Raw genomic sequence first — 25331 nt, 5'->3', positions numbered from 1 at the left:
CTTACATCATGTAGTAGTGGTTTCGACTTTCCTATCCTGACTATCCCATCTATGGGGGACTTACTACATCTGGACACTGAGTGAGCCTTTGATATCCACACATAGTCAAAGTAAAACATTGTGCATTATAACAATCATGCCTATCTATTACAAAATTACATGTTTCTTGACAATATTGTCCCTCAAGATCCGGTTCCCAAACAAAGGGATGTAGGTCTGTCCATCCAGCAGTCACATTAATCCCTTGATACATCCAAATGCTTGTTGATGAAAAACTGGTACATCCCCCATTCCACCAACCCAGTCCAGTTCTATTGTAAGGGGCGTGTACGTTCATCATTGTCCTTACCCTTGGGTAAGTACCAACATCTTGTGAAGTTCCAGTTGTTACTCTCGAGTGGTGTCAATCAAACTGGCTACCCTTGTGCTGTTAAATGTAAAGTACTCTTACAACTCTTTGTATGATCACACGTGGGGGTCCTGTTCCTAATTATTCGTTTGATATGTCCGTGTAGTGACTTGATCCGTAATCCAGGTGTTGGGCTTTCTTATCCATTTCCTACTTCCTCCTTGTGGAAGTAGTACATACTGCCCAGGGTGAAGGCAGGCGTCATTATTGACTTTGACCGTTGGACTTCCCATGCCAGCGCTGACATGCCCATACCAGGATCATGGACCTGTGGAAACATTAACATTGGCTCCTGTTGTCCGGGTTACCACTTGGTGATTCATCATATATCTTTAACTGTGTGTAATGCCTCCATTTATTTCCCATTTTCATATCTACGAGTGCGCACATTTCACCTGTCATACTTACCTCTCATGGTCCATGCCACCTGAAGCAAATGCTGTTTGCTCAGGGCTCATCTTGACCATCACCTTATTCCCCACTTGGGGGGTCCATTGTTGCTTTTTGGATTTGCCTGTTTCCATATCCTTAATCATCTGTTGGTCTCTAACTTCCTCTCTCAACTCATGTAATTGCTCACTTAATTCCCATACATTGTCCCGTATTCTTCCTTTCAGTGGCCCTACACCCCCTCCTCCTCCTACTACAATGCCTTCAGGTAATTACATGGCCCTTCCTATTATCAATTCAATAGGGTGAACCTGGTAGTCCTATTTGGTGTAGCCCTAAGGCGCATCAGAATGCTGGGCAATAGTGTGGCCCGCTGTTCCCTGTCTCCTGAATTTCCTTGGCTATAGATGTTTTTAAAGTTCAGTTCATTCTTTCCACCATCCCTGAACTCTGGGGGTGGTAAGGAATCTGAAATTTCTGTTTAATCTCCATAAGTTTACACATTCCTTTAATGACTCCCCCTGTGAAATAAGTTCCCTGATCTGAATCCATCTGGGTAGGCACCCCACTCCTTCCAGTTTACTATTTCCTGCTGCTGTTTCATGTTGGACCTCAATTCCTTAAGCTGTCTACACAACTCTACAATGCACCTTCTTATCCTATCTTTCAGTGGCTCACTATCTTCACATCCAGTGGCAGTTCTCTCTGGGAGCTGCTTAACTCTGCCTGTCATCAAGGTGTTAATCCTGTGGTCTTACTCTTTGTAGCTCACAGGCACATTAATATAGTCAGTAATACATCTATTTAGCCTTTTCACAGCTTTCCCATTACCTGTATCCATCTTGTGGTAAATTGTTGTTAAGTATTATTTCTCCTTACCCTTCAATTCCCTCAACTACAGATTCCGAATAGTTTTACCTCTAAGGTTTTTTTTTCCTGACCACGATCATCCTAAGATTCTCTTGAGGTCAGTTTCTCTATTGTCTTGATCGTTTAAAATGTTTCCTTACTCTTTAGGCATATTAACTACTCCATGTCAACAGGGATCTCTGTCTCTGGATCTTTGCTTATCTCCCCCTGTGCAGTTCCAATGACTCAGCTGATGGCCAGATTATCAAATTCATTTCCCTTAAAGCAGTTTGTACATTATGTCCTCTTTCCCTACTTTCCTCATACCATTTTACACACGTAATAGCTATAATCTTATCTTGTTCAGGTTGTCTGGAGACAGTCCAATAAAATATTCTCATAACAGTTTTAAAACAGAAATCAGGCATTGACATGTTTTGCTTCCTTATCTTCTTCTCAAACAACATCTTATTGTCTCAAAAGTAACCCACTAAATTATGTCTGACTTTTTTATAAGCATTATCCCAGATTCATTAACTCGACCAAAAATTGGATTTCTGCCAAACTTTGTCAAGGTCTTGAGCTTAACTTCACATTTTGGGAACAGACTTGCAAATACAAAAGCTTGCAGCGTTTGAATGAATATCAATTGTTGTCAAAAACCTTTTAAAATGAAAATTCCCTTTTGAGAACTTTATCAAGAATCAAACCTCAAAATTTTAAACTTTGTAAGAACTGTGATTTACACTATCAAAATTAAAACAACCTCTTTTTCATGTGTAATGACCTGTATCCAAATTAGAAGCCCCGTATGTTTATCGACACATTCTTTATCTTTGGATAGCATCCTCGTTATTCAAAGTAACCTGTTAAATTACACTGCACTTTACATCTCAAGATTGTCCCAAATTCAAATTACAGTGCTTTTAGAATGCCGATTTCCTTTAATATTTAACTTATCTCTCCAAAAGAAACCCCTTTTTATCCATTGGAACCATCTAGACTGTGTGTTATGTCGTTTGGTTTTCCTAGACTCCTTCTGAATTTCAGGTAATTTTTTTCCCTCAGAATTTTAGAATACCAACTCGTGTGTATCAATCCCAATCAGCTTGGAAGCTGGTGATGAGGGTTATTCCCTACTAGTCTGCAAGAGGGTGGTACAAGGGTTGGTTCATCTCAAACAAAGGCAAGCCCTGTTTTATCTTTACAATACCTTCAAATTGTGATTTTTGCCAGAAATCTCAACCCAAACCTTATACTCAAAATCTTGGAATGTTTGAGTATACATTTCCTTTAATCTAATATGGGGCTTTTGACTCTAAAGTGCTGAACTACACACACAAATGACAATTTAGGGACGAAAACACATTAAAGCTCACACACAAATGCTTCCTTGCACACAAACAAACACACATATAAAGGTATGTATTTATATTCCTATAATATTGAACTTAACTCTGAACGAAGCTTCAAGTGGCAGTGGGGGGAATGAAGGGATCTTGGAGGCTCCATCTATAGGGACAATCATACTCACATTGAAGCTCACATTTTCTCTGCTGCTGCCTGTCACTGCTTACTAACTCCCCTAGGGGTACCCCCTTTCTCTCTCTCTCTCTCTCTCTCTGATTCAGCACAAACAACTCTTGAAACTTGGCAAAAATTCAGTAGGGGACCTTTCAGGTTCCAATTATCCTTCCACATATTCCCAATATCTGTTGGTGGCTCCTGGGAGAAATCGATCTGCCGCTACGAACGGCGCAACTCGATCGAGATATTTCTAGATTAGTTTAGTTTGTTGCAGACACAGACTCAAAATGAGTACTGTAGCTTTGTCAGATTTATCATTAGCCTGAGCTCTCCACCACTCCTTGGATCGTAATGGTGGGTTGCTCGGCTGCCAACCTTGTTGTTTCATTTTGCTGATCAGCTTTCTATGCTTCCTGGTGAGGTGAAGGGACATGGTTCCTTCATTTCCCTATTCTGCAACGAACTCGAGTTCTGTCTTCTCGGCCATATCCACACACACACATCCACAGTACATGGTCACAAATACACACTAAAACAGGGACCCACAGTTCCCTCGAGCTCCTGGGACTCAACCGGCCCACAATAAAACAGGACTCAACCGGCCCACAATAAAACAGGACTCCACCGCCCCACAATAAAACAGGACTCCACCGCCCCACAATAAAACAGGACTCCACCGCCCCACAATAAAACAGGACTCCACCGCCCCACAATAAAACAGGACTCCACCGCCCCACAATAACACAGGACTCCACCGCCCCACAATAACACAGGACTCCACCGCCCCACAATAACACAGGACTCCACCGCCCCACAATAACACAGGACTCCACCGCCCCACAATAACACAGGACTCCACCGCCCCACAATAACACAGGACTCCACCGCCCCACAATAACACAGGACTCCACCGCCCCACAATAACACAGGACTCCACCGCCCCACAATAACACAGGACTCCACCGCCCCACAATAACACAGGAACACACAGTTCCCCCACCTGTCCACCTGAGTCTCCCTGGCCAAAACATTCGGATTCGCCCTATTAGACCTCTGGTCTAGTCTGACGCGAACAACCGGAGAGTATCTTTCAAAATGAAAATACTCACCAGATCATTGTTGCGTTTTCACAGAGGTCCAGGCGAATCCTGCCGACTACACCACTGAAGAGGGTACCCCCTCCAATCCAGCAACTACCACATAGGCCAGTTGAAGAGGAGAAGTTACAATCCCTGATCGCATAGCAACCAGAGAGACTCAGGCTTCCTTTAACCGGTTTTATTCAAGCATATGCGAGGGAGCCACAATCATTCCTAAGAATGAAGACCTAGCTCCCAGATTGATTACATTTCATTACTTTTGTACTATTTCTTATCATAATACATTTGAATACATCCAGTCGGTAACCAATACACCGATCTCATGCTAACTCTATCCTATTGAGTACATAAACATGTGATTTTGCTAACCAATTATTCTAAAGGTGGTATACATAATTATCCAATCAAAATTAAAACACGTACTTGGTTCTCACAGCTCAAGACTGTTTGTGTTTCATCAAAGCCCCCTCTTTGTCCATTGTATGTCTTCCCATATCTAAGCTAAAACCATCTGCCCCTTCCCTATGTGAGAGGGGAGTGCACTTAATCTATTTTATGTCCTCCTTGTGTCTTCAGCCTGACTCTCAAGGCTGTGCAACGTTCATCTGGTAATCGTCAACTCTTAATATGCTTATCAGCCGTGTCTGCCTGGAGATTTTAAGTGTTCTTCAGTAAATTCTTAGTGTTCTCTTTTAGCATTTTTAATTTTCCCCTACCAGAAGGATTCTGCATCATGCTTGCATGTGATGTCTGTAAGGTTACAAAATAGTGATGGCCTTCAACACCATGACAGCTTGTGACAGTTTGTTTGAGATATCTAATCAGTCACTTTATCTAAGAATTATATGGAAGCAAATTGTAATCCCAATTCAAAGATGTCAACTTCTAACCAGATTAAAGAGTTTTCAGCAGGGACACCTCCACAGAGCAAGACAATGTTACCATTCATTGCTGTTTCTGACTTTTTGGTTTGTGTTTTCAGCCAAAATAAGACGACCCAAGTTAATTGTGAATTGAAGCCTGAGCATATATATGTGCTGAGAGTGGGATAGAATGTTACTGAGTTAAGGAAGCTCTTCTAATTGTGATAACAAATGCTAGAAATGACAGTGTGTTTTCCTGCCTCCTTAGAAAAACCAGGAAAAAACCATCCCACCAGGTCAATGTGTGCCGTATAAAACTTACTTTTAGGTTTATCTACACATAGCATAATAACAGGAAAGCGGAACGCTTAGAAAATAAAGAATAAGGTCATGAGTGAGCCTTGTGACTTTTTAATCCATTTTATAATTGAGTGAAAGACAGAGCTAAGCAATCCTGCGACCAATGGATCAGATCTAAGCTCTGCAGTGCTGCCACATCCAGTTGTGAATGGTGGTGGACAATTAAACAACTCACTGGAGGAGGAGGCTCCACAAATATCCCCATCCTCAATGATGGAGGAGCCCAGCACATCAGTGCAAAAGATAAGTCTGAAGCATTTGCTACAATCTTCAGCCAGAAGTGCCGAGTGGATGATCCATCTCGGCCTCCTCCAGAGGTCCCCAGCATCACAGATGCCAGTCTTCAGCCAAATCAATTCACTCCATATGATATCAAGAAACAGCTGAAGGCACTTGACACTGCAAAGGCCGTGGGCCCTGAAAATATTCCGGCAACAGTAGTGAAGACTTGTGCTCCAGAGCTTGCTGCACCTCTAGCCAAGCTGTTCCAATACAGCTGCAACACAGGCATTTACCCGGCTATGTGGAAAATTGCCCAGGTATGTCCTGTACACAAACAGCAGGACAAATCCAGCCTGACCAATTACCGCTCCATCTGCCTACTCTCGATCATCAATAAAGTAATGGAAGGGGTCATCATCAGTGCTATCAAGTGGCACTTGCTTAGCAATAACCTGCTCGCAGACACCCAGTTTGAGTTCCGCTCGGGTCACTCAGCTCCTGACCTCATTACAGCCTTGGTTTAAACATGGACAAAAGAGCTGAACTCGCAAGGTGAGATGAGAGTGACTGCCCTTGACATCAAGGCCGCATTTGACCAAGTGTGGCATCAAGGAGCCCCAGCAAAATTGGACTCAATGGGAACCTCTCCGCTGGTTGGACTCATACCTAACACAAAGAAAAATGGTTGTGGTTGTTGGAGATCAGTCACCTCAGCTCCAGGATATCACTGCAGAAGTTCCTCAGGGTAGTGTCCTTGGCCCAACCATCTTCAGCTGCTTCATCAATGACCTTCTTTCCATCATAAGGTCAGAAGTGGGGATGTTCCCTGATGATTGCGCAATGTTCAGCACCATTCGTGACTCCTCATACTGAAGCAGTCCATGTCCAAATGCAGCAAGACTTGGACAATATCCAGGCATGGGCTGACAAGTGGCAATTAACATTTGCGCCACGTAAGTATTAGGCAATCACCATCTCCAACAAGAGAAAATCCAACCATGATGTTCGATGACATTACCATCTCTGAATCCCCCACTATTAACATCCTGGGGGTTACCATTGACCAGAAACTGAACTGGACTAGCTGTATGAATACTGTGGCTACAAGATCAAGTCAGAGGCTAGGAATCATGTGACGACTAAGTCACCTGCTGACTCCCCAAAACCTGTCCATCATCTACAAGGCACAAGTCAGGAGTGTGACAGAATACTCCCTATTTCCCTGGTTGAGTACAGCTCCCACAACAGCCAGGAAGCTTGACACTGTCCAGGACAAAGCAGCCCACTTGATTGGCACCACATCCACAAACATTCACCCCCTCCACCACCGACGCACAGTGGCAGCAGTGTGTACCATCTACAAGATGCACTGCAGAAATTCACCAATGCTCCTTCGACAGCACCTTCCAAACCCGCAACCGCTACCACCTAGAAGGACAATGGCAGCAGACACATGGGAACACCACCACCTGGAAGTTCCCCTCCAAGTCACTCCATCCTGACTGGAAATATATCGCAGTTCTTTCACTGTCACTGGGTCAAAATCCTGGAATTCACTTCCTAACAGCACTGTGGGTGTACCTCCACCACCTGGAACTGCAGCAGTTCAAGAAGGCAGCTCACCAGCACCTTCTCAAGGGCAACTAGGGATGGGCAATAAATGCTGGCCCAGCCAGCGAAGCTCACATTCCATGAATGAGTTAAAAAAAAAATTGACATCATCTTTAGGTGAAAATCTTTTCTTTATTTTAAAGATACAATATTACATATAGGTGACACAATTTCCTGACTCTTCTTTCCTCCCAACATGCTTTCACCAAATGGTCTTCATATTTGTCTATTATCCAAACATATGTGAAAAAATCATGAGGGTTGTGCATCCCTTTGATCAAACAGAAAACAGAACAGCTAGGAGAGGCGTTTAAAACACTAACCAAAGAGAATCATTTAACAAAGGAAAATTCGAAAGCTGTGGTTATGCTTTGTCAAGAATAACAAATTATAGAACTAAAAAGGGCGAGCAACTGCAGCCAGAGACTTGAAACCCTATTAGACCAAAAAGCCTAAAAATAACAGCTGCATCAAAAACTTGAAAATCCAATTAGATTTTTAAAAAAGCACAACCGTCGAATGTCAGTAGATTGATTGCCTTCCAGGCAAAGGTATAAGGAAATCCAGAGAGTTAATAACCTGTAAAGCCAAGCAAAAAGAGCATGAGGGTTTTAAAAAAGAGATGTTTGAAGAACCAGTGGAAAATTTAAGCAGTACTCGACAGGAGATCCAAAATCGGAAGCGGAATATACATAATATGCCAACAGAATATAGAGGAAAAAGGAGACCTTGTACAGTCTACAGAAGCTAGAGGGAAAAAAAGGCATGTTGCACACCATACTAACATACAAGATAGCAAGGCCTAGCCAGCAACACCCACATCCCGTAAATGAATTTTAAAAGAATTTGACCCATCAAGTCTGCACCAGCTCTCTGAGCAACTTGCCTAATACCAATCCCCCGCCTTCTCCCTGTAACCCTGCACATTCTTCCTTTTCAGATAGCAGTCTAATTCCATTTGAATGCTTCAGGCAGTGCTTTCCAAACCCTAACCACTTGCTGCATAAAATAGGTCCTGAGCTAGGACCTCTTAACATATACCAAACTCCCAAGCAGTTTAAAAAATGATGCAGCAGACATTGACATGGAAATTCTCTAACATTCCCTGGGCTTCCCTGGGTGAAAGTCTGCACGCTAATGTAGGGAGGTTTGCCAATGTACGTATATCTATTAGAGCTGTAAGCAGTTTAATCCCCTGTAGTCTTGTCTTTGTTGAATGTATTTGAAACATTTCAATCAATTTTTTTCTACAAGTGTATGCTGTTTTTATTTTAATTGTCTCCTCGATGTTTGTATGTATACACGTATTATTTTTGAGATACTTTGAGCCATGTTTTTGATTTTGAACTGATTTTAACTGTGAAAATTCCACCACCAAGGCCACCTACTTCCACCTCCAAAACTGCTTTAGCTTATCTGCTGTGAAACCTTCATCCATGCTTTTGTTACCTCTAGATTCGACCCTTTGAACATATTCCAGTCTGGCACAGTGGGCACAGATTTAGGTGATTGGCAAAAGAACCAGAGGCAAAATGAAGAAAACTTATTTTACACAATGAGTGATTAGAATTTTGAATGCATTTCCTAATAGGGTGGTGGAAGCAGATTTACTAATAGCCTTCAGAAAGGAATTGTATCAATATTTGAAGGTGAAAGGGCTGCCGGGACACAGAGAAGAATTGATGTGTGAGAATACCCGGATTGCTCGTGCTGAATGGCCTCTTTGTGTCCTGTATTATTCTATGACTCTAGATCTTCAGTTAGAACTGAAGAGAAAATTATGTTATACTTACATGGCCCAAAGGTCTCTGAAGTCTCAATGTTTCAACAGTTCTGCTTAAGTACACAATGCTACAAAATCTTGTATTTCCATTACCTCACCATTTGCAGCAGTGCCTTCAGCTGTCTCGACTCTAAGCTCAGGAATTCCTTCCCAAAATCTGTGTGCCACCGAACATTCCTGTTCCTTCAAGATACTCCTTAAAACTAACTACTTTGACCAAGCTTCTGATTCCCTAACTTAATGTCTCCTTCTGTGGCTCAGTGTCACATTTTGTCTGATAATGTTAGTTTGAAGCATCTTGGGATGTAGCTCTAAATTAAAGGTGCTAAATAAATACAAGTTATTGTATTGGAAGCTGGGCATGTGTTTTCCTTTCGTGCTTGTCTGGTATACTAAATAATGCTTTGATCATAGAACAATAGAACACTACAGCACAGGAAAACAGGCCATTCGGCCCTTCTAGTCTGTGCCGAAATATTATTCCGCTAGTCCCATTGACCTGCACCCAGTCCATAACCCTGCAGACCTCTCCCATCCATGTATCTATCCAATTTATTCTTAAAACCTAAGAGTGAGTCCGCATTTACCACATCAGATGGCAGCTCGTTCCACACTCCCACCACTCTCTGAGTGAAGAGGTTCTCCCTAATGTTTCTCCTAAACCTTTCCCCTTTCACCCTAAAGCCATGTCCTCTCGTGTTTATCTCTCCTAATCTAAGTGGAAAGAGCCTACTCGCATTTACTCTGTCTATACCCCTCATAATTTTGTAAACTTCTATCAAATCTCCCCTCATTCTTCTACGCTCCAAGGAATAAAGTCCTAACCTGTTTAATCTTTCCCTGTAACTCAACTCCTGAAGACCCGGCAACATCCTAGTAAATCTTCTCTGCACTCTTTCAATCTTACTGATATCCTTCCTGTAGTTAGGCGACCAGAACTGCACACAATACTCCAAAGCTGGCCTCACCAATGTCTTATACAACCTCACCATAACATCCCAACTCCTGTACTCAATACTTTGATTTATGAAGGCCAGTATACCAAAAGCTTTCTTTACAACCCTGTCTACCTGTGACACCACTTTCAGGAAATTATGTGTCTGAACTCCCAGATCCCTTTGTTCCTCCGCACTCCTCAGTGCCCTACCATTTACTGTGTATGTCCTACCTTGGTTTGTCCTTCCAAAATGCAACACCTCACACTTTTCTGCATTAAATTCCATCTGCCATTTTCTGGCCCATTTTTCCAGTTGGTCCAGATCCCTCTGCAAGCTTTGAAAGCCTTCCTCGCTGTCCACAACGCCTCCAATTTAGTGTCATCAGCAAACTTGCTGATCCAATTTACCACATTATCATCCAGATCATTGATATAGACAACAAACAACAATGGTCCCAGCACAGATCCCTGAGGCACACCACTAGTCACAGGCCTCCAGTCTGAGAAGCAATCATCCACTACCACTCTCTGTCTTCTCCCACACAGCCAATTTCGAATCCAGTTTACAACCTCTCCATGGATACCAAGTGTCTGAACCTTCTGAACTAACCTCCCATGTGGGACCTTGCCAAAGGCCTTACTAAAGTCCATGTAGACAACATCCACAGCCTTTCCTTCATCTACTTTCTTGGTAACCTCCTCGAAAAACTCTACAAGGTTCGTTAAACACGACCTACCACGCACAAAGCCATGCTGACTATCCTTAATCAGCCCTTGGCTGTCCAAATAATTGTATATCCGATCTCTCAGAACACCTTCCAATAATTTACCTACTACTGACATCAGGCCCACTGGCCTGTAATTACCTGGTTTACTTTTGGAGCCTTTTTTAAACAACGGAACAACATGAGCTACCCTCCAATCCTCTGGCACCGCACCTGTGGCTAAGGACATTTTAAATATTTCTGCCAGGGCCCCTGCAATTTCTACACTAGTCTCCCTCAAGGTCCGAGGGAATATCATGTCAGGCCCGGGGGATTTACCTACCGTTATTCGCTGTAAGGGAGCAAGCACCTCCTCCTGTTTAATTTCTATATGTTCCATGACACTACTGCTTGTTTCCCTTTCTTCCTTATACACTATGCCAGTTTCCTGAGTAAATACTGATGCAAAAAAACTGTTTAAGATCTCCCCCATCTCGTGAGGCTCCACACATAGACGACCACTCTGATCTTCAAGGGGACCAATTGTGTCCCTTACTATCCTTTTACTCTTAATATACTTGTAGAAACCCTTCGGGTTTACCTTCACATTATCTGCCAAAGCAACCACATGTCTTCTTTTTGCCTTCCTGATTTCCTTCTTTAGTATTTTCTTACATTTTCTATACTCTACAAGTACCTCATTTGCTCCTTGTTGCCTATACCTGCTATACACCTCTCTCTTCTTCTTAACCAGATCGCCAATATACCTTGAAAACCAAGGTTCCCTATGCCTGTTAACTTTGCCGTTAATCCTGACAGGAACCCGCAAACTCTGCACTCTCAAAATTTCGCCTTTGAATGCCTTCCACTTACTGAACATATCCTTGCCAGAAAACAACTTATCCCAATCCACTCTTCCTAGATCCTTTCTCATTTCCACAAAATTGGCCTTTCTCCAATTTAGAATCTCAACTCGAGGACCAGACCTATCCTTATCCATAATTAACTTAAAACTAATGACATTGTGGTCACTGGACCCAAAATGTTTGCCTACATATATGTACATCATATAAATTTAATTAACTCCTTCCATAAAATCCATGATTTCTGACTGATGTATAGAACAGCTTTGGCATTGGTCTTCAATTTGAAATTTGGCAAGGATAGACATCTTCCGTTTTGAATGAAAAGGAGTTAGAAATTCTGATTTTTTTTCAGATCATTCATGGTGACATGTTATTGCCAAGTGTACTTAATTTCACTTAATTTCCTATATGAGAGGTTTACTCTCTCCCTTCCCTCTACCTGTCTCTCTCTCTCTCTCTCCCCCCATCTCTCTCTCTCTCTTTCTCTCTCTCTTCCCCCCCCTCCATCACTGTCTGTCTTTTTCTCCCTCTTCTTTCTCTCTCTCTCTCTCTTTCTCTCTCCCCCTCCCCACCCCCTCTCTATCTCTCTTTGGCTCCCTGGTCTCTTCCCCCCCCCATCCTTCGAGGTTATGAATGCACATTGATTCAAGGATGCCATCTCTGATACCCACATCTTCAGTGGGGGAAGTCATCACCACATTCCACTTTTCAAGGTAATGTTCCTTTCCATTCCAAATGGAGGCAAGATCTCCCCTCTCTTTCCTCCACGCACACACACACACACTACACAATAAGGAACTCAGATGAAACTTCTTTACCCAAAGATTGGCGAGAATGTGGAACTCACTACCACAGGAAGTGGTTGAAGCGAATAGTATCGATGCATTTAAGTGGAAACTGGACAAATATATGAGGGAGAAAGGAATAGTGGGCAATGATTGAGTCAGAAGGGGAAATAATGGAGGCGGCTTGACTAAAGCAGAAATGTCGACATAGACTGGTTGGGGCGAGTGGCTTGTTCCTCTGCCATATATATGCCATAAATGCCAGTCTGATTTTAAGGAAAGTTGCAAAGCATTCAGCTCCTGAACAGCTTAGTTTACCAAATACAAAGGTAGTACATACGTATATGCTGTTGTAATCAAAATTAGTTTTTTTTCCTGTTATAATCTGTTATGTTTAAGATTGTTTTTGATTTATGAATTAGATGGTCATAGAAAACCAGATGTGTCGATGGGAAGCCATGATCCTCGAACAGCAGTACAACTGAGGAGCCTTACTACAGTTCTAAAGCGCTTGAAAGAAATAATGGAGGGAAAAAGCCAGGTACAGTGTATAGTAAATGATGATTTAAGTTATGAAACTAATGCAGCACAAAAACAAAAACTGCTGGAAATACTCAGCAGATCAATCAGTTTGTTACCAAACTGGAAATTGCAGGAGGATGTGGGCATTGCATTTCCATTAAACAGTCAATAGAAGATCTGAGACCCACCAGAGCTAACTTAAAGAGCAACAAACCAGCAGGAGAGTAGCGTTTATGCAGAATTACACAAAGAAACTGGAGAAGATAACTTGATTTCCATTCTGCATTTATTTTATTTTGTGGGGAAGCATCAAACATTTGGAGGAAAAGAATCATTGCCAAGCTTCTGAAGCAGGGGGAACAGAAGTGATTATAACAAGTGCTGTGATGTCACATTATCTGTCCCTGGTAAAATTTTTCTGTATTTTACTTCTTGGCTGGCTCCAAGAAGAGCAAAGCAAAAATAAAAAATACCTGGAAAAACTCAGCAGGTCTGACAGCATCTGCGGAGAGGAAAAAACAAAAAACTACTGCAGATGCTGGAAATCCAAAACAAAAACAGAATTACCTGGAAAAACTCAGCAGGTCTGGCAGCATCAGCGGAGAAGAAAAGAGTTGACGTTTCGAGTCCTCATGACCCTTCAGCAGAACTGAGTGAAGTTAGGAGAGGGGTGAAAGATAAGCTGGTTTAAGGAGGGTGGGGAGAGAAGTTGGTGGGGGGTGGTGGTTGTAGGGACAAGCAAGCAGTGATAGGAGCAGATAATCAAAAGATATTACAGACAAAGGAACAGAGAGGTGTTAAAGGTGGTGATATTATCTAAGAGAATGTGCTAATTAAGAATGGATGGCAGGACACTCAAAGTACAGCTCTAGTTGGGGTGGGGTGGAAAGACTGACAGGGTATTACAGTTATAGATTTAAAACTCCTCCATCACCCCCTACTCCTCAACCCCCACCTATGGCACCTGCCCATGCCAACGCAGAAGATTCAACACCTGCCCCTTCACTTCCTCTCTCCTCACCGTCCAAGGGCCCAAACACTCCTTTCAAGTGAAGCAGCATTTCACTTGCATTTCCCCTAACTTAGTCTACTGCATTCGTTGCTCCCAATGCGGTCTCCTCTACATTGGAGAGACCAAACGCAAACTGGGCAACCGCTTTGCAGAACACCTGCGGTCTGTCCGCAAGAAAGACCCAGATCTCCCTGTCGCTTGCCGTTTTAACACTCCACCCTGCTCTCTTGCCCACATGTCTGTACTTGGCTTGCTGCATTGTTCCAGTGAAGCCCAACACAAACTGGAGGAACAGCACCTCATCTTCCGACTAGGCACTTTATAGCCTTCCGGGCTGAATATTGAATTCAACAACTTTAGATCTTAAACTCCCTTCCCCATCCCCACCCCCATTTCCGTTTCTTCTCCCTACCTTTTGTTTTTTCCAATAATTTATGTAGATTTTTCTTTTCCCACCTATTTCCATTATTTTTAAATCTATAACTGTAATGCCCTGTCAGTCTTTCCACCCCACCCCCACTAGAGCTGTACCTTGAGTGTCCTGCCATCCATTCTTAATTAGCACATTCTCTTAGATAATATCACCACCTTTAACACCTCTCTGTTCCTTTGTCTGTAACATCTTTTGATTATCTGCTCCTATCACTGCTTGCTTGTCCCTACAACCACACCCACCCCACCCAACTTCTCTCCCCCCTCACCCTCCTTAAACCAGCTAATATTTCACCCCTCTCCTAACTTTACTCAGTTCTGCTGAAGCGTCATGAGGACTCGAAACGTCAGCTCTTTTCTTCTCCGCCGATGCTGCCAGACCTGCTGAGTTTTTCCAGGTAATTCTGTTCTTGCTGCGGAGAGGAACACAGTTAACATTTTGAGTCCGTATGACTATTCAACAGAACTAAAGAAAAATAGAAAAGAGGTGAAATATAAGCTGGTTTCAGAGGGGGCGGTGGGACAGGTAGAGCTGGATAGAGGGAGATTGCCAAAAGATGTCATAGACAAAAGGACAAAGAGTTGTTGAAGGTGGTGTTATTATCTGAGGAATGTGCTAATAGGTGACATTAAGGTGTAGAAAGCAGGACGAACAAAGTACAGATAGCCCTAGTGGGGGTGGGGTGGGGGGGAAGGGATCGAAATAGGCTATAAGGTCGAGATAAAACAATGGATGGAAATACATTTAAAAATAATGGAAATAGGTGGGAAAAGAAAAATCTATATACATTATTGGAAAAAAGGGTTCGGAAAGGGGGTGGGGATGGAGGAGAGAGTTCAAGATCTAAAATTGTTGAACTCAATATTCAGTCCGGAAGGCTGTAAAGTGCCTAGTCGGAAGATGAGGTGCTGTTCCTCCAGTTTGCTTTGAGCTTCACTGGAACAATGCAGCAAGCCAAGGACGGACATGTGGGCATGAGAGCTGGGTGGAGTGTTGAAATGGCAAGCGACAGGGAGGTCTGGGTAATGCTTACGGACAGACCGTAGTTGTTCTGCAAAGCAGTCACCCAGTCTGCGTTTGGTCTCTCCAATGTAGAGGAAACCGCATTGGGAGCAACGAATGCAGTAGACTAAATTGAGGGAAGTGCAAGTGAAATGCTGCTTCACTTGAAAGGGGTGTTTGGGTCCTTGGACGGTGAGGAGAGGGGAAGTAAAGGGGCAAGTGTTGCACCTTCTGCAGTTGCATGGGAAGGTGCCGTGGGAGGGGGTTGAGGTGTAGGGGGTGATGGAGGAGTGGACCAAGGTGTCCCGGAGGGAACGATCCCTGCGGAATGCCGCTGGGGGGGTGGTGAAGGGAAGATGTTTTCGGTGGTGGCATCATGCTGGAGTTAGCGGAAATGGCGGAGGATGATCCTTTGAATGCGGAGGTGGGGTGATAAGTGAGGACAAGGGAGACCCTATCATGATTCTGGAAGGGAGAGGAAGGTGTGAGGGCGGATGCGCGGGATATGGGCCGGACACGGTTGAGGGCGCTGTCAACCACCGTGGGTGGAAAACCTCGGTTAAGGAAGAAGGAAGACATGTCAGAGGAACTGTTTTTGAAAGTGGCATCATCAGAACAGATGTATTGGAGGCGAAGGAACTGAGAGAATGGGATGGAGTCCTTACAGGAAGCGGGGTGTGAAGAGCTGTAGTCGAGGTAGTTGTGGGAATCGGTAGGCTTGTAATGAATATTGGTGGACAGTCTATCACCAGAAATTGAGACAGAGAGGACAAGGAAGGGAAGGGATGGACCATGTGAAAATAATGGAGGGGTGGAAATTGGAAGCAAAATTAATAAATTTTTCCAGGTCCAGACGAGAGCACGAAGCAGCACCGAAGCAATCATTGATGTACCGGAGAAAGAGTTGTGGGAGGGGGCCGGGGTAGGACTGGAGTAAGGAATGTTCCACATATCTCATGAAGAGACAGGCATAACTGGGGCCCATGTGGGTACCCATAGCCACACCTTTTATTTGGAGGAAGTGAGAGGAGTTTAAGGAGAAATTGTTCAGTGTGAGAACAAGTTCAGCCAGACGGAGGAGAGTAGTGGTGGATAAGGATTGTTCGGGGAAGCAGTGGAGAGCCATCAGACCATTCCGGTGGGGGATGGAGGTGTAGAGGGATTGGACGTCCATGGTGAAGAGGAGGCGGTTGGGGCCAGGGAACTGGAAATTGTTGATATGATGTAGGGTGTCAGAGGAATCACAGATGTAGGTGGAAAGGGACTTGACAAGGGGAGAGAGAATGGAGTCAAGATAGCAAGAAAAGAGTTCCGTGGGGCAGGAACATGCTGATACGATCGGTCTGCCAGGACAGTCCTGTTTGTGGACTTTGGTAGGAGGCAGAAGTGGGACATCCGTAATTGGGAGACAATGAGGTTGGAAGCTGTGGAAGGAAGATCTCCAGAGGAGATGAGGTCAGTAACAGTCCTGGATACAATGGCTTGATGTTCAGTGGTGGGGTCATGGTCTGGGGGGAGGTAGGAGGAAGAGGAAGTGGAAGACTGGGATGGTCTGATGGCTCTCTGCTTCTTCCTCGAACAGAGGCCCGAACAACCCCCATCCACCACTACTCTCCTCCGTCTGGCTGAACTTGTTCTCTCATTGAACAATTTCTCCTTAAACTCCTCTCACTTCCTCCAAATAAAAGATGTGGCTATGGGTACCCGCATGATCCCCAGTTTTGCCTGTCTCTATATTGGGTATGTGGAACATTCCTTGTTCCAGTCCTACCCCGGCCCCCTCCCATAACTCTTTCTCCAGTACATCGATGATTGCTTCGGTGCTGCTTCATGCTCTCGTCTGGACCTGGAAAAATTTATTAATTTTGCTTCCAATTTCCACCCCTCCATCATTTTCACATGGTCCATCTCTGACACTTCCCTTCCTTGACCTCTTTGTCTCAATTTCTGGTGATAGACTGTCCACCAATATTCATTACAAGCCTACCGACTCCCACAGCTACCTCGACTACAGCTCTTCACACCTATCTTCCTGTAAAGACTCCATCCCATTCTCTCAGTTCCTTCGCCTCCATCGCATCTGTTCTGATGATGCCACTTTCAAAAACAGTTCCTCTGACATGTCTTCCTTCTTCCTTAACCAAGATTTCCACCCACGGTGGTTGACAGGGCCCTCAACCGTGTCCAGCCCATCTCCCGCGCATCAGCCCTCACACCTTCCTCTCCCTCCCAGGACCATGATAGGGTCCCCCTTGTCCTCACTTATCACCCCACCAGCCTCCACATTCAAAGGATCATCCTCCGCCATTTCCGGCAACTCCAGCATGATGCCACCACCAAACACATCTTCCCTTCACCCCCCCTGGTGGCATTCCGCAGGGATCATTCCCTCCAGGACACCCTGGTCCACTCCTCCATCACCCCTTACACTTCAACCCCTTCCCACAGCACCTTCCCATGCAACCGCAGAAGGTGCAACACCTGCCCCTTTACTTCCCCTCTCCTCACCATCCAAGGGCCCAAACACTCCTTTCAAGTGAAGCAGCATTTCACTTGCACTTCCCTCAATTTAGTCTACTGCATTCGCTGCTCCCAATGTGCTTTCCTCTACATTGGAGAGACCAAACGCAGACTGGGTGACCGCTTTACGGAACACCCTCGGTCTGTCCGCAAGCATGACCCAGACCTCCCTGTCGCTTGCCGTTTCAACACTCCACCCTGCTCTCATGCCCACATGTCCATCCTTGGCCTGCTGCATTGTTCCAGTGAAGCTCAACGCAAACTGGAGGAACAGCACCTCATCTTCTGACTAGGCACCTTACAGCCTTCTGGACTGAATATTGAGTTCAACAATTTTAGATCTTGAACTCTCTCCTCCATCCCCACCCCCTTTCCGACCCCCTTTTTTTCCCAATAATTTATATAGATTTTTCTTTTCCCACCTATTTCCACTATTTTTAAATGTATTTCCATCCATTGTTTTATCTCTACCTTTTAGCCTATTTCGATCCCTTCCCCCCACCCCACCCCCACCAGGGCTATCTGTACCTTGCTTGTCCAGCTTTCTACCCTTAATGTCACCTATTATCACATTCCTTTAGATAATATCACCACCTTCAACAACTCTTTGTCCTTTTGTCTCTGACATCTTTTGGCAATCTCCACCTATCACTGGCCCTCTATCCAGCTCTACCTGTCCCACCCCCCACCCCCTTAAACCAGCTTATATTTCACCTCTTTTCTATTTTTCCTTAGTTCTGTTGAAGAGTCATACAGACTCAAAACGTTAACTGTGTTCCTCTCCACAGATGCTGTCAGACCTGCTGAGTTTTTCCAGGTATTTTTATTTTTGTTTTGGATTTCCAGCATCTGCAGTTTTTTGCTTTTATCCAAGAAGAGACAAGTTGGTTTTCTTGAAAGTGCATTTGAGATTGTAAATGCCACTTTTGAGGATAACAGCCCAGAAGAAAAGATGGATTTCCATTAGCACCAGAGAACCATTGAAAAGTTATAGCACAGAAGGAGGCCATTCGGCCCATCTTGTCCATGCCAGCCCGAGGACATCCAGGTGCCCTTTTTAATCCTGCCTTCCCGCACCCGGCCCATAGCCCTGCAGCCTACAGCACTTAAGGTGCAGATCCAGGTACTTTTTAAAAGAGTTTAGAGTTTCTGCCTCTACCACTAACTTGGGCAGTAAATTCCAGGCACCCACTAACTCTGAGGTTAGTCTCATTCGGAGCGTGCCTGACACACAAGTCTAGAAATGGACATGAAATTGAAAGCTAAGGGAGAGAAGAGCCTAAAGTGTGATCAACAGTAACAGTAAATACAATAACGGATGCAGCTGCAGTGCACGTGCAACTATGGGAGCTCGGGGCAAAAACCCAAGACAGAATAGTGACCTGTTGCTCTCTTACGTGCCTCAGGGGCCCAAAGGAATGAAGGAGAATGTGCTACACTAGTTGAGGAAACATGTATTCTGCCCATTATGCAATCCAATGTTCAAATTGTAATGCTCAATAGTGTCTTCACTTTTGTTGTGAAATAACATTTATTAGGTAGCGATTTGGGGCTTTGAACTTTGAGGTTAGTAGGCCCGTTTGTTAGAATTTCAAATAGTATGCTCCAGCTTCATGATGTACGCTGGCTTATCTGCAGAGAAGATTGATGCAGATGTTTCTGTTTTTGTCTATTAAATTAGAGAGTACATTTGAAATTTTGATTTAGTAAGTTGACCTGACTAAAAATCCATTAGTAAATTAGGACCACATAAGATGTGTATGTATATTATGTTACATGTTTTTGAAAATATGCATGTAACCAATGTATGTGGTCATAGCTTCGTTCCTGAGTTTAAGTTAAGCAGTCAAATTGGCTTCAAGCTTCATTGGTTCTATCATTCTACTGGTGGGCTACCCCCATGTTTAATTAAAATGGATTTCCAACTAAGTTTTCCTAAACACTAAAACAGAAAGGGAAAAATGGAGGGGAGCGAAGATTTCAGTGGTGATTAAGTAGCACAAGGGATTCATAATGTATAATTCTATTGTGTTTTAATAGTTCAAGATCGCTGAATCCTAGATTATTACTTCTGTTTTGCAATACAGGATACTGACTTGAAGCAGTACTGGATGCCGGATAGTCAGTGTAAAGAGTGTTATGATTGTAATGAGAAGTTTACCACCTTTAGACGTCGACATCACTGCCGTTTGTGTGGACAGATCTTCTGTAGTCGCTGTTGCAATCAGGAAATTCCTGGAAAATTCATGGGTTATGCTGGTATGTAAATAGCAAAGTCAATTTGAGATTAAACCTTGTGCCAACGATTGATCAATTTAAACAACTAAAGATGCCAGTGGTAGTTTGAGTATATTATGGTGGGCTAAATAACTGGATAAATATAACTGACAGGTCATGAACATGCTATTAACTTATATAGTGGATAGAAAGAGAAATTATCAAGCATGATTAAAACATTTTCAAAAAATAAAGTGGTGGCAAAATTTAACCAGGAAACAAGTTGTTGAATTGACATAGATACCTTACTGTAAATAATATTATTTATCATATATACTTGTGTAAAAGTTGAATTTTTGAGATCAGTCTTTTAGGACAAAAGTCATGGGGTCGATTTTTGTATGGGTAATGTTTTTGAGGGATTCCTGATTTGAGCCGAAAAAAGACCCCCTTAATGGAATCGAATAAAAATGAACTAAAGAATTAATATTAATTCTCTAACCTTTATTTATTTTATAACATCATTAAACTATATACATTTCTTCCAACATGATATAAACACATACCATAATGAATTAACTACAACACTTCACATTGAGATCCTTCAAAATCACTTTGATCACTGTCTGAATCACCGAACAATTAGTCCCATTAGCCCGATTATATAACATCGTTGTTTGGATCTTCTTCATCATCATCATCATCAGTAGTACCAGTAACTTCAGCATCATCATTCCACATGTAATCATCCTCAGCACAGTCAAGCACATTCAATATTCCACAATTTAGAAATGATTTTTTGACAATATTGGGATCGGGTTCATCCCACGCCAAGATCCATTCACACGATTTTGCTCATGTGGGTGCCCGCATATTTCCACCCTTTATGATTGATTGTTTTTTTTGCCCTCCAACATCCAATTATTTCAGATATATTGTCCTTGAGTGATTTACTTATACACAGGCCCAAGGGCTGAACAACGCTCGTAAGATGGCCGAGAATAACTGCCATGCCGGTGTTGGTTGATCTCACATCACTGACTACGTTGTTGACAAGGTGGGATTTGAATGTGTCCCAGATGAGCAAAATTTTTTTCTCAAATTCTCACACTTCTTTGATCTATTTTTTGCAACTGCCTTCATCCATCCAGCCTTTCACTTGAACGTGGACAACAAAGCCTGTCTGAAATTTCTCTTTGGGGGAGAGTATTGCGCTTGAGCATCACCATTCGCTTTAATTTTATGCCATCCGCCAAGATGGAACCAATGTGAATTGGGGGAGTCCAGAACCAGAGGTCACAGTCTGAGGATATGGGGTAGACCATTTAGGACTGAGATGGGAAATTCCTTCACCCAGACAGTGGTGAGCCTGTGGAATTCGCTACCACAGAAAGTAGTTGAGGCCAAAACATTGTATGTTTTCAAGAAGGAGTTAGATATAGCTCTTGGGGTGAAAGGGATCAAAGGAAATGGGGAGAAAGCGGGAGCAGCCATGATCATAATGAATGGCGGAGCAGGCTCGAAGGGCCGAATGGTTTACTCCTCCTATTTTCTATGTTTCTATTTATCATCTTATGGCCAGTTGTCTTTATAACAGCAGTTTTTTCACCATCTTAGTAAAGATGTTGTTTTCCAGCATGTCGACGTTCATCAGTGTTTTGTCCCTCTTTCCAATGCAAGCCAAACAATAGGCATTCTATTCTCGATGTTGAATGATAAAATGGTAGAATATGATTATTTTATCATTGGGTTCAGGTGGCAGATGGTGTGAAATTTTTGTTTTCTGACGGAGTACTAAATCATGCCTTTCCATGAATCTTGTGCACCACCCTGCACTGGTTTTGAATTTGGAATACCATCTTTCTTTGCTTCTGTGAGGGCCCTTGTTATTCTCTCTCGAAAGCATTGTGATAGATCATGTGGTACACATTAGTCTTGTCGATTGGCTAGAAGATTACTGCTAGAATTGGCAGAGGGAAAATCTAAAGTTTCCTGTGTGTATCTTTAAATTAATGAACTGTAGTAATTACCGGCAAGTAATTAATAATCACAACACAGTTTGATCCCTAAAAAACTAGGGTAAACTTTTAAACAAGATGTACGAGAAAAGGCCATGGAGTCGACTTTTATACAAGTATATACGGTAAATGTAAGAATTGTAATTTACCAATCTTTAAAATTATTCTTGGTACCAAGTGCTGTTGATATTTATGTTTGTTTAATGTACAATTTATTGCAGGATGCAGGTGATGGAAAATGTCTACTGATATATATGCTTCAGAATACCGATATATGAGAAAAATACTAAATGAAATTCAGTCACTAGTCTTATCTCATGGGTAAAGCAATTTTGCCTGTGGTGTGAAGCATTTTTCATGTGCCTAGTTTGGCATATCTAACAATAACAATTGTTTCAAAAATGCATATTACCTTGTAACTTGGATAATGAATACCTGTAGCTTGCCTTTAAAACTTTTATTTAAGCTGCTGTGTAGGTCCACTAACTTTTTCAAATGTATGCATTGACTGGAAACCATTCTAAATTATTTGCATTTTTCTTTACAGGTGATCTTCGAGCATGTACTTACTGCCGTAAAATAGCTCTGAACTATGCACATTCCACAGACAGCAGCTCCATTGGTGAAGATCTAAATGTTTTGACTGACTCCATGTATTCTGTATCCATATTGGATCCAGGTGAACCTAGAACTCCTGTAAGTGGAAGGAAAGCCATCAGAAATATATTCTTGGAAGAGGACCTTGCATGGCAGAGGTATGAAAAGTATTTGAACTGTCCTTTTAAAATTGGATGTGGGTTTGAGTTCAGGGGAAACTGATGAAAGTCACATCCCTGGTTGCTACAAAAGACATGTGAAACAATTTTATATAATATCAATCTAGTTTCTAACATGCAGGTCCATGGCACAAGTCGGCGATTAAACGATAATCTTTCTTTGGCTACAATGCTAAATGATTTAAGGAATAGAAAGACTTGTATTGATGCAATAAGAACCCCATGCTCAGTGATGGGAGAGTCCAGCACACCAGTGCAAAAGATAAGGCTGAAGCATTTGCAACAATCTTCAGTCAGAGGTGCCAAGTGGATGATCCATCTCGACTTCCTCTGGAGGTGCCCAGCATCACAGATGCCAATTTGATTCACTTCACGCGATATCAAGAAACAACTGAAGGTACTGGATGCTGCAAAGGCATGGGCCCTGACACCATTCCACAATAATACTTAAGACTTGTGGTCCAGAACTTGCCGTGTCCTTAGACAAGCTGTTCCAGTACAGCTACAACACTGGCATCTATCCGGCAATGTGGAAAATTGCCCAAGTATGTCCTGTACACAAAAAGCAGGACAAACCCACTCCAGCTGATTACCACCCCTTCAGTCTACTCTTGATCATCAGTAAAGTGATGAAAGGGGTCATCAACAGTGCTATCAAACGGCACTTGTTTAGCAATAACCAGCTCACTGACGATTAGTTTGGGTTCTGCCAGAGCCACTCAGCTCCTGACCTCATTACAGCTTTGGTTCAAACATGGACAAAAGAGCTGAACTCCTGAGGTGAGGTGAGAGTGACTGCTGTTGACATCAAGGCCGCATTTGGCAGAGTGTGGCGTCAAAGAGCTGTAACAAAACTGGAGTCACTGGGAACCACGGGAAAAGCACTCTACTAGTTGGAGTCATATCCAGCATAAAGGAAGATGGTCCTTGTTGTTGGAGGTCATCTCATTTCCAGGACACCATTGCAGGAGTTCCTCAGGGTAATGTCCTAGGCCCAACCATCTTCAGCTGCTTCATCAATGATCTTCCTTCCATCGTAAGGTCAGAAGTGGGGATGTTCACTAATGATTGCACAATATCCAGCACCATTTGCAACTCCTCAGATACTGAAGCAGTCCATGTCCAAATGCAGCAAGACCTGGACAATACCCAGGCTTGGGCCGACAGGTGGCAAGTAACATTGATGCCACACAAGTGTCAGGCGATGACCATTTCCAACAAGAGAGAACCTCACCATCACCCTTTGATATTCAGTGGCGTTACCATCGCTGAACCCCTCACTGTCAACATCCTGGGGGGTTACCATTGACCAGAAACTGAACTGGACTAGCCATATAAATACTGTGACTACAAGGGCAGGTCAGAGGCTAGGAATCCTGCGGCAAGTAACTTGCCCCCTGACTCCCCAAAGCCTGTCCGCCTGTCCACCTTGTGTAAGGCACAAGTCAGGAGTATGATGGAATACTCTCCACTTGCCTGGATGAGTGCAGCTTGAACAACATGAAGCTTGACACCATCCAGGACAAAGCAGCCTGCATGATTCACAAGCATTCACTCCTTCCACCACCGACGCACAGTAGCAGCAGTGTGTACCATCTACAAGATGCACTGCAGAAACTCACCAAAATTCCTTATACGATATCTTCCAAACCCACGGCCACTACTATCTAGAAGGACAAGGGCAGCAGACACATGGGAACATGTTCCCCTCAAAGCCACTAACCATCCTGACTTGGAAATATATCGCCGTTCCTTCACTATCGCTGGGTCAAAGTCCTGGAACTCCTTCCTTGATAGCTCTGTGGGTGTACCTACAGCACATAGACTGCAGAGGTTCAAGAAGGCAGCCCACCAGCATCTTCTAAGGGCAATTGGGGATGGGCAATAAATGCTGGCCTAGCCAGCGATGCAACTTTCCATGAATGAATTTAAAAAAACTTATTTGGTTGAGGCTTCTTTGGTTAAAGTTTGATCTGAAATTTACTTCCCTGTGGCCTAAGTTCTGCTTAGTTTTGGAGTATTGATCTTGACAATTGAGTGAGGAGAGTGGAAAATTGCTCCATTCTCCTTGGCACTGGCATCTGTTATAATGAACAAAGTTCTTCAAAACATTTTATGGAAAGATTTTGCAGGACGTTGCATTGCATTTGAGAACCATCAAAGCTGAGCCAAGTTAAGTGCAATTTTTTTTAAAGAATTCGTAGAAAATACTTTGAAAGTTTTGGCTGAGACAAACTGTAAAGGAAAAACAACTATTGAAGTCTGGCAAATGCAGCATATCACAAATTATTTCAGCTTTGTACGGTACAGGTCCTCTGATTTTGTATTTTTAAATTCAAGAACAGTAAAATAAGTGAATAACCCTTGTTTTTTCTGTCTAGCAATTCACTGAATATGTAGTTGTCATTGCAGATTTTTCACAGGA

At 43.1% G+C, this 25331-nt stretch overlaps 1 protein-coding gene across 3 annotated transcripts in view; it reads left to right on the top strand.

Moving 5' to 3' along the window:
• Positions 1-25331, top strand: part of pikfyve (phosphoinositide kinase, FYVE finger containing) — a 173703-nt gene that overhangs the window by 32468 nt on the left and 115904 nt on the right. For all 3 annotated transcript variants that reach the window (XM_078551727.1, XM_078551726.1, XM_078551725.1), the window contains exons 4-6: positions 12829-12947; positions 19983-20154; positions 22678-22885. In XM_078551727.1, coding sequence (XP_078407853.1) covers positions 12829-12947; positions 19983-20154; positions 22678-22885 — 499 coding nt within the window. The remainder of the gene's footprint in view (positions 1-12828; positions 12948-19982; positions 20155-22677; positions 22886-25331) is intronic.

Source organism: Cetorhinus maximus, chromosome 11, assembly GCF_964194155.1.
Source record: "Cetorhinus maximus chromosome 11, sCetMax3.hap1.1, whole genome shotgun sequence".
NCBI lineage: Eukaryota > Metazoa > Chordata > Chondrichthyes > Lamniformes > Cetorhinidae > Cetorhinus > Cetorhinus maximus.
Note: the sequence above shows the minus strand (reverse complement) of the source record. Positions and strands in the feature narration are given on the sequence as shown.